This window comes from Hirundo rustica, chromosome 14 (genome assembly GCF_015227805.2).
Source record: "Hirundo rustica isolate bHirRus1 chromosome 14, bHirRus1.pri.v3, whole genome shotgun sequence".
In the NCBI taxonomy this organism is placed as follows: domain Eukaryota; kingdom Metazoa; phylum Chordata; class Aves; order Passeriformes; family Hirundinidae; genus Hirundo; species Hirundo rustica.
The window spans coordinates 9,618,160-9,633,273 of NC_053463.1; the positions used below are offsets into that span (position 1 = coordinate 9,618,160).

The window sequence follows — 15,114 nt, forward strand, 5'->3', positions numbered from 1 at the left end:
AGTTTATACCCCAGGACTGCAAGATCTGGCCATGTGCCTGCAGCAGAGCCCCCACTGGAAGCCATGGATGGAGCAGGGCTCATCAGAGACTTTCAACAACCCTTTGAGCAACATCCCAAACTTCCAGCATGGGAAAACTCTTTCTAAATATGACTCTACCTGGGATTTCTTTGAGTATTAGTAAATAATTGGAATTTCAGCTCTAACAAGTTGATGTTTCCACAAATTGGCATCAAAAGTGTCCTCAAGAATAGGTGGCACAGAACCCACGGGAGAGGTGCACTGCCACCACCTGCCACCAGCTCCAGCTGTGCCTCTGACCTCTCCCAAGCAGGAAACGTGGGAGGCTGAAACTCCCTTCACATCCCAGATTGCAGGGAAAGACACCAGCAGCGAGCAAAAGGAGAGCTTTGCCTTTGCCTCATGGGTTATCACCCTAAACAACACACCCCCATCCCCAACACAGGCTTGAAGCAGATGAATCACAAGAAAATATTTAAAATTTCACTGAAAACACCTAAAATTTAATTTTGCTATTTCTTTGTACAGAAGAGCAAGCACACAAACAAAACTGGGAACAACAAATGGAGTTCTCCAGTCCAGTCCTTTTCCCACTTAATAAAGGGTATGCACTGCTACCACTTAATTCAATGGAAAAATTCCTTTAGGTCTCCATGGGAACAGCATCTATAATACTTAACTATAAGTACCAAATTCTATAAGCTTTGGCTGAAACTTTTTAGTGTCCTTTTAAAGATCTCTGTGGATAAAGAACTTCAGGCTCTGGAGTCAATAAAGTCAATGAAGCAGCTTTCACAGGCATCAAAAGTTCACTTTCAAACTTTTCTACAAAATAGTTACAAATACAAAATGGAATTTGGGGGAAGCGAGCACAAAGAAAACACTGTAATAACTAACACAATGACCCTTTCAACAAGGCAGGCGAGCAGCCTTCTTAATGAAATTGGACTTAATGTACGTTGGGACCAGACAGTGAAAGAAAATCTCTCACCACCACATCACAAGGCCAATAATGTGTAAACAGATAATAGCAAGAGCTGTGTGGTTCATAATTAATTCAGAAGAGATGGCATTTCTGCCTTCTTCCCACTTTGGTCAGTCATTGAAGACAATTTGCCTTGGCCTGTGTGAAGTATCATATTTCAGAATGAAATCCTTCAGTCCCATCATGATAGCACTAACATGAAGTAGTAAAACAACAATATTTACATTTACTGGACATTGCAGTTGTCTGGCAGAATTCTAGACAAACCCCTGAATCCATAATCTTCTAGTCATACCCAAAACAATTTCAAAATTGACAGAAACATAAAAAACCCCAGAAAAAAATTATAAAAAAAATTTGTAGGATAAATAAATGGTGATTATAATGAACAGTGTAATTAATAATCTAACCCTGAGACTAAGCAGTTAAAAGTTCAACAGGGCTTTGAAAACATTGTGAATGTGTTCACTGATTTTTGCAAGCAGAGTTTTAGCCAGGATAAAAACCTCTGTGGGTCTCAGATGCTCGGGGTGACCTTTCTCTGACCAACTCATTATTCCCTGATGAATAAGTATTTAGGGCCCCCTTTATGCCCGAGGTTGTTGCTGTGCCAGGTAGGGCTCTGCTCAGGCTTCAGAACCCTCCCCAGCTTGGTGGCTCTCAGCTCAGCCCATGGTATGTGTACCAAATTGGCAGCTGTCAAAATTATTCAGCTTAGAAATGCATCAGACACGGTGGTTAATGACCCAAACTGAAAAACAAGGGAAGAAACACAAGATCTTTTCAGTCCTAGAGGCTGAGGGCTGAATACCCTGTGCTACAGGTGGAGGCTTGGGCAGGGACATGTGCCCACCTTCGCCACTAACAGCCCCTCAGCCAAGTCTCTGTTATCAGTGCCATCAAACCACGTCTCACTTACTGCACCACTGTGACCCAGCTCTGGCACTTGTTTAAGGGCAAAAATAATTTAGTTTATGACCTCACTGAACTCCTAATTGAAACACTGACATACTGGGATTTTAAAACTACTTTTCTTCAAGTAACGTTTGCACCAGCTCAGAAAACCCCACACTATGTGCTTTGACCACATCATGAAAAGGGTTCACTCTGGGTGCTGAAAAACATCCCCTGCTTGAGAGGAGCATGTTTGCTTTCTGGCAGGATACAGCTTTCACACAGACAGACAGAAGAATGGATTCACGCAGTCACAGAGGCTCAGTGTTACCATTAGTGGGACGGTACCAAATACAGAAGATACCCTGTCTTAAAAATCTTTATTTTCAGTGCAGAAACAGAAGAAAATGACAAGAAACCTTTAGGGAATATCACCATTTCGACAGCTCGTGATGCTAATTACAGTCATTATCAGAAAATCTAAAAAGTTCTGCCTATTTTTTGTTCTCTGTTCATAGTGGCTGAGCTATGAGATAAACTCAAGGTGCAGCAACAATGCTAAGCAAAAAAAAACTCCTCAAATCCCAAAGTCCATTTATTTTCAAACGCTACTACCTAAAGTTTCTGTAATAGCTCAAAAAAGCCCTCTCCTGTGTACATACATACACATAATCCAAGATACATTATTTTCTAGGAGACTCATATCCTTTGAATGCCCAGTAAAAGCAGAGCAGCATCCTGTTAATGGGGTTTGTTCACTGATTCTACATCATACATATTTATTTTTTTCTTTAGATTTAGCTCCTTTTCCTCTTACCTCTTTCACCATCATTAATATGAAGAGCTTTCCAGAGATTACCTGTGAGGGCTCATGTTCAACAGAACTGTCCACTTGCCTGCAATAACACATAGTTCTTTGCTGGTCTTCTAGTTTTGGGCTGGTTTTATCCCCAGAATGTTAATGAAATAAGAATAACGCCTCCTAAATAATTCCCTGCTCTGGCTACATGGTGTTTATGTGGTCCAAGGCTGGATCCAAGGGTTTATACCAGTTTATACTTCTAAGGAAGTCGGGTGTGATGAGCAGAGTCTGTGATCCATCGTCAGTGACAACACAGGACACATACATTCTGTACTCTGCTGAAGCTCTTCCATTAGAAAGATTGACAAAATCAGGGAGAGGAAGGCAGATAATAGTTTTAATACTTAAAACAAATTAAACAGCGTGCTGGAGCTGGCACTGCTCACACAAACGCTGCTCAGTCCCCCAGAGTCTCTGGTCACTGTTTCCCACTCACAGTCCAACCAGGCACTCACCACAGAGCTCCATCCAAAGCAGAGGTGGGGAACCTGCCTTGCCAACTCACACATTACAGCAGATTGCCTGCTGATTACGCCTTTCCTCTTCCAGAAAACAATTCCAAACAAATAAGGCATAGTATTTGCCTGGGACAGCTTCCACAAACAGTAAAAACCTCAAATAAAAACACAGGTTGGGAAGTCCGGCCGGATGAGAAATCTCTTCCTCTCCTGGTGCACTTTTATATACATCAAAAGCTATTCTCACAGACCCTTGACATGTTAAACATGAGGTACTTAACCGTCTACATCATCCTACCTATTTTATTTTGAATATTTCAATGTCGCTTTAGTGATCAGGGAATCTTTTTTTTTCTTGTAAATTTTTTATTAGGCACCTCCTAATCTGTAAATATTTAAAGCTTTATTTGTTTGACACACCGAATTAATTGACTATTAATACAAAACCTCCCACAAAGAAGCTGCAGATATAGTACCTCAAGCTGTGATTTCTTCACTTCTCACAGCCTAAGGCCTCGATTCTTCAATTACACCATTTATCTGTACTGTGGTGAAGAACCCCAATGGGACGACTGACACTAGTGAAGTTAATCACATTTGTGAAGATCCAAGTCCCGTAGTTCTGGCTTGGGACTGCATTTGGATGAGACATCTTTAGGGAACTGAGATCTGAAGAAAGCAGCACGAGCAGTGCGGTGTTTTTATGAATAATGTTAGTGTGATAAACCTGGAGGCAAAGGTCTTCTTGCACCTGAAACTCAGACCAGGGAATGCCTGGGAATGGTTCACACCCCATCAATGCCTTCCTGACTGACACGAGAACGCTGCAAACCTGGATGCCTCAGTCTGTCCACCTGTAAAATAAGGTGAATGACATGGATATATAGGACAAAAACTCTGGAGTGAATAATTTAAAGACATCTCCACTGTGATTTTCAATCTTGAAATGAATCCAGTGGAAAAGAAGTGATTATGAACTGTTTAATATCAAGGAATGAAAGCCCCATGAGAAGCTATAAATCCAAAACTGTGAGCCCCTAAGTCCCTTCTTAACTAATCCCACTGTCCTAACAAGCTTAGTGCATTACACCTCCTAATACATTAAAAATCAAGCATCCCAGTATACTATTTAAGAAGGTAACTGTGCCACAGTTTATTGTGACTGCTGAGTGCTCTTGTGAATCAGTGCACTTGAACCTTTTTGTCTTTGTCATCGCTCCTGTTCTTTTCTTTGTAGCATGAAGAGTGAAAGGGCTTTTATCTGCCCATTACCCACTCTCCTGCCCTGTGTTTCAGCATCCACACACAGCTTCGGGGCAGCCTGCAGGGCTCAGCCCAGGGACCAGGTGGTCCCAAGAGGAGGGTGCTGGGAGCAGGGAGCAGTAAGGAACACACAGACCTGAACAGTCAGTGCATCTAAACCCACTGGAGATGCTGAACACAGGCATGTGAAGGCAGCAAGAGGAATCTATGGCCCTGAGCAGCACCAGTGAGCGCTGACAGCTCCTACCAGCAGGACATTGCGTGCTTTACACCATGACCCCTGCCTGCTTCCTTCTGCCGGGTAATAAACCTATTTTCTGGCAAATTTTAGCAGATTTTAACCTATGCTCTATGACTGTTTTCAGTGTGTATTGGTGGAGGGCTCACAGAAGCCCCCCTTTCCCTCACAGCTGCTGGGGATGCACCGTGCAGCCCCCAGCTGCTCCAGGATCCCACCTGCAAAATCACCAGTTCCTCCACACCCATGTCTCCCCACAGGTCATCACAGAGCCTGGATTCTCACCCTGCTCACATTCCCACACAATTTGCAGAGTCACCAGTGTCAACATGGGAAATCTGGTGAGCAAGGGAATGCTCCTCCCCACCACACCCTGGGATACAGCACCTCACCTTTGTCTGAGGGACAGCAGGACATCTTCCAGCCAGACTTTACTAAGTGTAGGCTTCAAGTTCTGCCCTGCACAAAGAATGCTCTTGGACACCTTCAGACACACCTGTCCCTGAACAATGTGGGTCCCAGCACAGGCAGCTTGCAGTGATCATCATTAAACCCCCTTCTGCTCCAATTTTGTTTCTCACACATCCACTGCCTCCACTCCAGAGACACAAAAACATGTTCTGAGCCTCATCAATCTATAACTGGGCCAAACTGGCTGTTCAGGAATAATCAAATTAATGTGAACGCTAATGAACAGCAGATCTCAGCTCAGGCACCTATCAAAGGAACAAAAATACTGAAAGAGGAGGCAAATAAAAAAAAATAAAAATCAAAGTTTAGATTAATTCTTAGAACGAAGAATCTTTTACATATTATATTTATGAACAAAAAAAAAATCTTTGCATTGATGTTGTTTTAAGCCACACAGCACCGCTTTGCCAGTGTTACTGTAACTTCACCACAACCAAAAGCAAATTGGATCCTTTGGAGTTTCTGTCATTAATCAGACATAGACTGAAAAATTCTTAAAACACAAATTCAGCAATTCAAGGAAAGCAAACTGACTTAATGAGAGCCAAGTTATTACACAGCATTGATTTTTTTGAGCCTTTGCACACTAATACTCATCCAAGGCAGAGCAGTTTTACTCTACAAGCTACTAACAGAGTCTGGTTTAACAGTATTCTGAGTGCCATCTTTAAACCTGAGTGCTGCTCCTAGAAATCACAGCCCTTTACAAGCAGGTGTAAACTGATATTCTGGTTTCAGTGCATTGAGAATAACTTTTAGTAATGACTGGTGCAAATAAACATTTTGTTTTCTAGGTGAAATCAATTTCCATTGTTTTTTAGGCACCATGGAGCTGTATTTTGGTATGGAATTTAGAGAGTTTAATATATATGTAATGCTGGTTGCAATTATGACAAAGTTGTTACAATTTTAATGCTGGAAGAAAAAAAAATGGCTTAATTCTTTACTGTAGTCAGCTAGTCTGGTTTACAGAATACAGTAAGAAACTACCACCACATCAACACTTACAAAAACAAAGCCAAAGTTCTTTAAACTGTCAATTTAAGATTATGTGAAGCCTCTGTGATACAGACATGAAACCTGACCACACGGTACACAGTCAAGCTTTAAAGAATAACTCCAGTTAAATCTGCAGACATATTTTCTTCTGTTGGTGATTAATTTTTTCCCTACCCACAAGGGAAACTAATGGGAAACCTCTTTAATTATTAGAAGATATTCAAAACTATATTACAGTATCACCGTGTGAATACAGGACAGATTTAGATTACATTTTCCAGGTTGGTAGAATACAGTATTTCAGAAAAATAAAACTTACTAGACTACGTTATCACCAAGCCTGGTCATCCAGGTTATGTTTGCAACTCTGCTGCTGGTCTTAGGTGGGACTTTTAGCAAAATAGTTACATGTTTCCCCATTTGTAACTGGCAGCTACCAAAACATCTCTTCCTCATACAACTGAGGACACACAGAATCCAATCAAGCTGCGGTGCAGAAGCAAAGATATGCCATGAAGACAGTTGCATCGTGGATTAACTTTTATGTTTGTAAAGTGCAGGGTATCCAACAGCATGAACAAAAAATGAGCCCTTGGAAAAAGAGAGTGAGAGCAGAATGTCTTGCACTAAGGTTATGTATTTAACAGTTTTACATGAAATATTCATATATAAAAACTTTTTAAGTGCTTTTCTCCAATTTAAAAATCTAAAGAATTCAAAAATAAGGCATTCAATATTTGAAAAAGTACAGATTTACAAAATGTGTATATTCTGTCATGAAAACTCCACACCAACATTATACACTTGGAAAAAAATACAAACAGGATATATTACAAATTTATGTAGCAATAACTTAGTTCTTACCATGCGATAAAAAGGACATTAATTGAGATACACAAGCTTTTAGCTTTCCTTAAACTGGAGGGCTTAATTTTGTTTGCAAATGAGTTTTTATGCAAATTCATAGAACTGTGGCACTTGAAATTTCTGGTAGCCTTTCTATTGAGAGTTAAATTGTACATAATGATTATGAGGATGAGAATAACACAGCAGCTGTTACGAATCATTCCAACTTTGTTCGACAATAGCTGAAACTCTTTTCTCATATTCACGTTTGTTCTCCTGGTAAAGTTGTGCTGCCTGACTGTTTGCTGGACTGTTTGGATTGGGTTCATCAAGCAGAGACTGAAAAAAGGGGAAAACATCATGTGAGGCAAACCAACACATTTATATCAGGGAAAAAATCAACTTACTTTCAAGTCAAATGTGTTTCAGAGGCAGACACAACTCAGAATGGCCCAGTTGAAAAAAAAATAGTTAAACTCATGGTTAGGCACCCCTTATTGTATTACTGAACTTCAAATTAGACCCTGCCTAAGCATCAACGCTGCACAACACTCGTAGCTTCACAAACCAAACCGAGACAGTTTGTGCTAGTCAGCACTATGGAGCTAACTGATTATTTGATAATTACATTACTACTGTCATTCAGGACTAAAGAGGGGCTTAAGATGTCTCCTATGAAACATCACTGTTGAAAAATTACAACAATCACAAAGGGGCTGTGCATTTCCACTGTGCCAAGCCATTTTTACTTATTCCAAGTAGTGTGTTTCAGCAGTATTGTCCCTTTGAGGGCTTCACAGTAAAGTTAAATGTTTCAAACACGAGGCAAATTTCTGCATCTGATATCCTATCTTGAGAAAAAACAGTTAAAAATGAACACAAACCAGTAACTGCTTTCCTGTGCAAAAATACCTAAGGGCAGTTTTGTAGCTCAGAATCAGTAATTACGTAGCATCTTTGCCTTTATTTGATCTAAAAAGTACTGCTTAGCTCATAAGGATTTGAAGTTCCCCTTGATACAGATACCTGGCTATTCCCATCACTGAGCTGTGAATTCTGGAACAGAGACCAACAATAAAATAATTATTTGGTAAAACAGATGCAAAGTTACCTGAATTGAAGTTAAAATAGATGAAACATCATATGTTGGACTCCAGCGATTCTGAAGAATATCTAAACATATGCTGCCATCTGCATACACTGTAAATACAACACAGATATCCTTTAGAAACTGTCAGATTTATGGCACTGTTCAAGGCAGTTATTGTTCCAGTTCAGTCTGTGCTTAGATTAACGACTTAGCAAAGAGGACAGCAGTCTGCCTCACCATCTTCTGTGGCCTGACACATACTTTGAAGATTACTAAAAATAACTGAACACCTAAGAGGGAAAGAAGGAAGGTCTTAAGATTATGGCATTAGCACAGGAAGGGGCAGACTTGGTGTCCTGCTCCTCCAGTGTGACTGACCCATATTGTCAGAGAGCAGCAAGGCCTTCACTGCAGCAGTGGCACCACTCTCAGCCAGCACACCCTCAACAGTGGCAGCTCCTGCCCCACTTTCACACACCCCACACTCACTATGAGTGGCACCACAGCAGACAGTAGAAAATATGGAAAAGTGCCTGAAATCCTCCTTCTGCTGCATACTTATCAGTCTTAATGGAGTCAGTCACATAAACCTGAGACTCACTGCTCAAACTTCGACACTCTTGTCCTCCAGCTCGCTCCCAACAAATTACAGACCTTGTGGCAGAGACAAACTGGCCTGCACAGCAAGTGAGGCATAATTCCTACAGAGGAGCAGCAGGCAGGGTTTTTTTCTGCATGCATGTACTCAGCAAAACCCATCAATGCTGGGGGAGGAAGCACGGTGCACGCTCAGAGCTGCCCTCCTCACTGAGCTTGGGTCAGACACCTCCTCTGTGAGCATCCTCATTTCCTTCCTGTGCTAGTCCTGGTTGGCACAGAGCACCAGACAAAAAGCAGGGTGAAACCTCACCTGGCAGGAATAAATAACACTTGGCTCTGTGAGTTCCCTGCAGCTCCTGACGGGGCTGCACAGACACGGCTGCTGTTAAATGGAAGGGGGCAGGAACCTGCAGCCAGAAGTGCCTCTATAAACCAACCTAAGTGCAGCTGCTGCTGAAAATACTCACAGGCTTTGCTACTGAGGCAACATATTGATTAGTAAGAGGCAGATAGCTGCTTCTTAATGGCATCATAACTCTTAATTTTTCATCAAGCAGTTGCTGTCCTAGACATCTACTTAGGGGATGGAAACAAAGAGAGACTAAGCATTCTGGAGCTTCAGAGAATGCATGACCACACTGTAATATTTAATGAGTATTACAGCTAAATAAAGATGGTTTACTCACCATTTGGATGGAACATTTTTGATAAAAACCTAACAGTTGGAGGCTTATTTGGATATTCTTCGGAAAATTCTATTACTAGTTTAAAAGTACCTGTCCAAAGAAAGACAAATACAATCAGATAAACAACAAAAGAACATATCCAGGAACACAGACAATGAGTTCATTTATATGCTCCATGATAAGTATTTCTTCTCACCATCATATAAACAAACAACATTGAATCTGATTGTTTTTCATATATTTCAAGTGGCAATGGAACTATGGAACTACTGCTTAGAGCAATAAACCCAGCAGCAGAGGTTGGGTAGAACTTGGAGACTCACTGTATCCATGGCAAAGGCAGCCATATGCAATATTATCCCACTTTTCCATGACCCAGTATCCTGGACTTGGGTGACTTTAAGGCGTTTCATTAAAAAGGCATTGTGGTGCCAGCAGAGAAACACTAGAATTTCATAATCAGCAATCTCAGTCTTTGGAGCTCACAATTGATTCATTGAAAACCTTTGCTATGGATCAGTGAATAATTTACTGTAACTACTCCAACCCAACACAGAGAAAAAAGCATCTGCTGCCAATTACTGCAATAATACTATAATTATTAAACTCATTATTCCTCATATGCCTAAGGGAGGTTCATTACCCACTACCTTTCATGTTTATGTACAAATCTGGAGTTCCCTCAACTTCATTGAGTTCTATATTGAGAACAACTCAAGGTTTTTCACCTGTTCATTATGAGAACAGTGAATCAAATGAATCAAATATGCCAAAAAAATGAAACAAGAAAAGGTCTTGTTGAGCTCAGCTACAGAGATGTGCAAACACACCTGGCAGTGTCAGACCAGTAACGAAAAGCTCTTGTGTGTATGTATGAAAAAGCCTTGATAGAAGCATTGCTTCATAGCTTTCTAACCCACCATGAGCCAGCGTGACAAGACACTGCTTAGATCAAGATACGTATTTTTATAGCCAACAAACTTCACTCCACTTACTTGGTTTGTTTCAAATTATACACAGATAACATCTATTATTTTTCAAAAGCAGAACGATGTTAGTACTGGCAACATTTATTAGAATGACAAATGATATAAAAGTTACCAACTTACCATCTTCAAAAGGTGTCCCTTCAGGCCTGAAAGGTTTTAAAAAGAAAATCCAGTTAAAAGGAATTATTACCTACTTCCACACAGGCACAATGAATTTATATCTTCTTTCCATTTTCCCCAAGGTACAGGTAGAAGCAATAATTTAAATGCTTAGAGAAGCATCCATAGGCAACCTCTGAGAGCTTTGTTGTATCTAAGACACTTCCCACAGTCACTCTGCTATTTGGGATATCTACTTTACCATAATCCCAAACAATATGTATGCCTTCAGGCGACTAGATTGGAACAAACAAGCAGATTACTAGCAAGCGCACTTCAGTTTTATGAAAGGATACTAAGCCACCTCCTCTTCCACAGGATACATAATGTAACTTCCCAGACAGATCCTGTACCTTGTCCTACTAGGATTCAATCCTATCACTAATACATCTGGATTTAATGGCTGAGAACATGTGGTACTTATGTACTTTAAAGAGGAATCCTGCTTTTTCTTAAGACAGTATAACCTATTTATTAAGCCATATGCAAGCTGAACAAATTTAAAATTTAATTTTTTCCTTCCTAACCATTCTCTGTTATCTGTGAAAAGATACTTTTACCATAACACTTGGCCATTTTTTAAAGTTTACTGACTTTACATACATGAAACAAGACAGTAACTGCAAAAAGAAACATCAGGTTGTTATATTTAGCCCTCTGATGCTGATTTTCATAGTGAGCAAAAATTCTTACCCAAATATAACTGCATTCCATTGCATTATATTATTCTCAGATGGCGCACCACTGACACCCACAGGAGGGTCTTCTTGCAATCTAAGAATTACAAACATAGAACAAGTCATAAATATGAATACTTCCACCTGCAGATACAATTTACCAGTAATATCCACATTTTGTAAATATTTTCTCATTCCAGATCAGTAAATACACAAAGCATTACATGGAGATTATCAATGCTCTCAAAGACAGACCTGCAAGGCAACGCACATCAAGATGTTCTTAAGTTTTTCACCAAGACACGAGGGCACAATAGGTCTGATTAAGTGTTCAGGGAGCAAAGGATTAACTGTAAGAATAACGTATAGCACCATGGACAGCTGGGATTTATGGTGCTACACTGTGAGCAATGAGAACAATTGCTGTTGGCTGCCACAGCAAAGAAGAGAAAAAGCTGCAGCCACAACGAAGAGCTGAAATCCAGGCAGTGACACACACCCAGAGCACTCTTGCTGGGAACTCAAGGCAAGTGGCCGTCAGCAGAGCTTCTCCTGCATAGCTGGATCTGGGCAGGAGAAGTGGCTAAATTTGGTATAAGCCTATTTTGACTGACAAGCTGATTGCTTCAAAAGGCAGCAAAGGGGAAACCTGTGTGCAGCTTCTTCCTCTTACCAGTCCCACAAATGTGTTTATCTCTAAAGCAATCACGGGAACATTTTAAATTATTTTTAGTTCCTTAATCCTTGGACTAGGAAAAAGCATACTACTTACTGAAAGCTTCACAAAGTAGAACCAGAAATATGTACTGCAGGCAAAGGGCAGGATCCAACTGCCCCCCTCTGCCCACTCCTGGATCCATATCAAGGATCACTGGACCCTGAAGAATGTCCACACCAGTGGACCCCAACCAATCCACCTGATCAAAGCCCCTCAGTGGCAACACCTACTCCCTTCACCTGTTTTGCCTCCAGAGTCATGCAGGAATAAGGAAAATGCAGTGACTGTCCTTGTCTCACAAACAACTCTTGAGTGCTACCACGAGGTTTGATAATATCACAGCACACTTATAAACAAGTCACTACAAGAAGTTCTGCAGACCAAGGGACAAATTCTAACTAAATGCCATGTGCAAATGCAGATTTATTGAGAGCTGCCAGCAGCCCAGCCAGGCAATCCTCCCTGCACTTGCACTGCCTCAGCCTGGGCTAACACCATGTGCTGCCCAAGGATGCAGCCCAGAAGCTGCTCAGAGCCCCTTTGAACTCAGTGTTTACATCCCTGCTCCTCAAGCACACACAGCCCAGACAGCTGAGTATCAACAGCATAAACCACCTACTATTTTGGTCAGGGAAAGCAGGAACAGGATTTCTTCCTACGTGACAGCCAGGCTGCAGGCCAGCAGCAGTGCCTGAGCATTAGCCTGACAAATGCATCTGGGAGATGACTTTGGTTTTTAGATCAAAGCACATGTGCACCCTACTTGTCACAGGGTCTAACTACAGAAAGGATCTGGCAAGGACTGCAAATAGGACTAATCCTCAAAGTCCTAAACAGCGGGGAAAATGTGGTATTAGCACTCCCTTTTTATCAGCAAAATAAATAAATAACCTTTTTTTTTTTTTTCTTTTGGTTTGTCCAAACAAATTAGAGGAGGTAAGAAATCTGCTGAACTGTTCTCTCTTCACTGCTCCTGACAATCACAGTATGCAAAAGCAGTTTATATTTAGTGAAGTGAATCAAGAGTTCACAGCACACCGTCTATTATTTCATTATGAAGTGCAAGTAAAGTCAGAAACAAGTATATAACTTGCAGCACAAAAGAGCAGAGTAAAACAAAAACGGACAGGAAAAAGTTACGTAAGCTTTGGAATATCAAAGTTGCAATATATATGACAAATAGATTTGATCTACTTTGTCTACTTGGTTATGTTTTTCCCACAACTTTAGAGTCTTGTCTCCAGCCTTAACTTCAAGATTATTAAACTAGTCCTTGTAGAAATATAAAGGCATAAACCTCATATCTGACTGCAATCTTGAAAAATTAATTAGTCACCCTGAAAAAAATGGCTGGTTCATCTGTGTAACCAAATACAATAAAAAGTCTGACTATCCTGTTTTGATTTGAACAGGAATCAAGCAACACCCACTTAACAAACACCAACACTCATACAACAGTAGGGGAGGGCTCCAACCTCCCAAAAACCTCCTACTGATTCTAGATTCACGAATCAGGCTTTTGTCGCCGTTGCTTTACGTGCAGCCACGTTAAGCAACTACAATAGACGTCAAGTGTTTACCGATGTGTTTTCAGGGGCTGGTATAACATAGCTATGCTAAAAAAAGAGACACTATAAAAGCTGACTCACCTCCAACTACTCCTGAGCGGCCCAGTCCGGAGAACTCTTACTGTAAATCTTACAAGGGAGCCCCCCACCCTTTTCCACACTCTGCTCTAGGTGTGTTTACGTGTCAGACTGGAAATAATTTATTCCAGAGTCGGTGGTTCCGTCATTAACATTTAAAAGAGTGCAACTAATAACTGCTCCTTTAGCAGCTCGCATGTATTACACAAGATTCCTCATGACTGCAAACTTTAAACACAGTATCATGTGCATAAAAACATTAAAAGGCATTTTGGTTCTCATTACACACAAACGAAGCCTTCGCTAATTCCACGCGCTTCGTTTTCAGGTGCCTATCACAAAAAAAAACTTATTTTCGGAGAGACCCTCCGAGCCAACAAGCCCGGAACACGTCGGAATTCTGCCGGAGCTGTTCCAAAGCCGGAGCCGGCGGTACCGGGCGCTCTCGGCGGCGGAGGGCTGCGGCCCGGGCGGGGGCACGGCCCCGCATCGCGCCCGCATCCCGCCGGACCTCCCGGCGCCCCGTGACCCCGCGGGCACTCCCGGGCCGCCCCGGTCGGCAGCACCGCTCCAACACCTATCCTCAGACGCCCCCAGCCGTCGGCGCCCGGGCGAGGCGGCTCGAACAAAGCCGGCTCTGCCCGGCGGGACCCCGCGCTCCCCCGGCGGAGCCCCCGCTCCCCCCGGCACTGCCGCTCCCCCGCCCCGGGGGGGGGGCTACGGTACCGGCCCCGGGCCCGGCACAAAGGCGCGGGGCAGCGGCGGGCCCGGGCCCCGCTCACCTCTTGAAGTCGCGCATCAGGCGGCGGCGCGCCGGGGTGGACATGGCGGAGCCGCGGCGCCGCCTCCCGCCCGCGCTCGCTGCGCGCCCGCACAAACAACCGCAATGGCGGCGCCGGCCGCGGGGCGGGGCCGGCGCCGCACGCACCACTGCGCCAGCGGGGGGGCCCGGACCGCACCATCGCACCGCGCGGGGGTGTGGGGGAAGCGGGGGAGCGCGGCTCGGCGGAGTTTGGGAAGAGGCAGCGGGAAAAGGTCCGGGATAGAGCCCGGGACTGCCTCACCTCGGCACTGCCGGACGGGAAAGGGTCCGGGATAGAGCCTGGCTCTGCCGTACCCCGGCACTGCCGGACGGGAAAGGGTCCGGGATAGAGCCCGGGACTGCCGCTCCCCGGGATTGCCTCACCCCGGCACTGCCGGACGGGAAAAGGTCCGGGATAGAGCCCGGGACTGCCTCACCTCGGCACTGCCGGACGGGAAAGGGTCCAGGATAGAGCCCGGGACTGCCTCACCTCGGCACTGCCGGACGGGAAAAGGTCCGGGATAGAGCCCGGGACTGCCGCACCCCGGCACTGCCGGACGGGAAAGGGTCCAGGATAGAGCCCGGGACTGCCGCACCCCGGCACTGCCGGACGGGAAAAGGTCCGGGATAGAGCCCGGGACTGCCGCACCCCGGCACTGCCGGACGGGAAAAGGTCCGGGATAGAGGCCGGGACTGCCGCACCCCGGCAC

At 43.5% G+C, this 15,114-nt stretch overlaps 1 protein-coding gene across 1 annotated transcript; it reads right to left on the bottom strand.

The window, feature by feature from the left end:
- Positions 1-6,808: 6,808 nt before the first annotated feature.
- On the bottom strand, positions 6,809-14,505 carry UBE2B (ubiquitin conjugating enzyme E2 B). Its single transcript, XM_040077974.2, has 6 exons — positions 14,385-14,505; positions 11,255-11,335; positions 10,523-10,548; positions 9,414-9,503; positions 8,149-8,237; positions 6,809-7,376 (listed from the first exon to the last, which is right to left on the bottom strand). Exons 1-6 carry the CDS (start codon positions 14,426-14,428, stop codon positions 7,248-7,250), a joined length of 459 nt encoding a protein of 152 aa, XP_039933908.1. The 5' UTR covers positions 14,429-14,505; the 3' UTR covers positions 6,809-7,247.
- Between the last annotated feature and the right edge of the window lie 609 nt (positions 14,506-15,114).

What these genes read in the sequence shown, in the direction of transcription:
- UBE2B (XM_040077974.2), bottom strand. Translation starts at nt 14,428, where the DNA reads ATGTCCACCCCGGCGCGCCGCCGCCTGATGCGCGACTTCAAGAG. An exon ending in CTGATGCGCGACTTCAAGAG is followed by an intron (nt 11,336 to 14,384) that starts GTGAGCGGGGCC and finishes TGTAATTCTTAG; the next exon opens with ATTGCAAGAAGACCCTCCTG. An exon ending in TGGAATGCAGTTATATTTGG is followed by an intron (nt 10,549 to 11,254) that starts GTAAGAATTTTT and finishes AAAACCTTTCAG; the next exon opens with GCCTGAAGGGACACCTTTTG.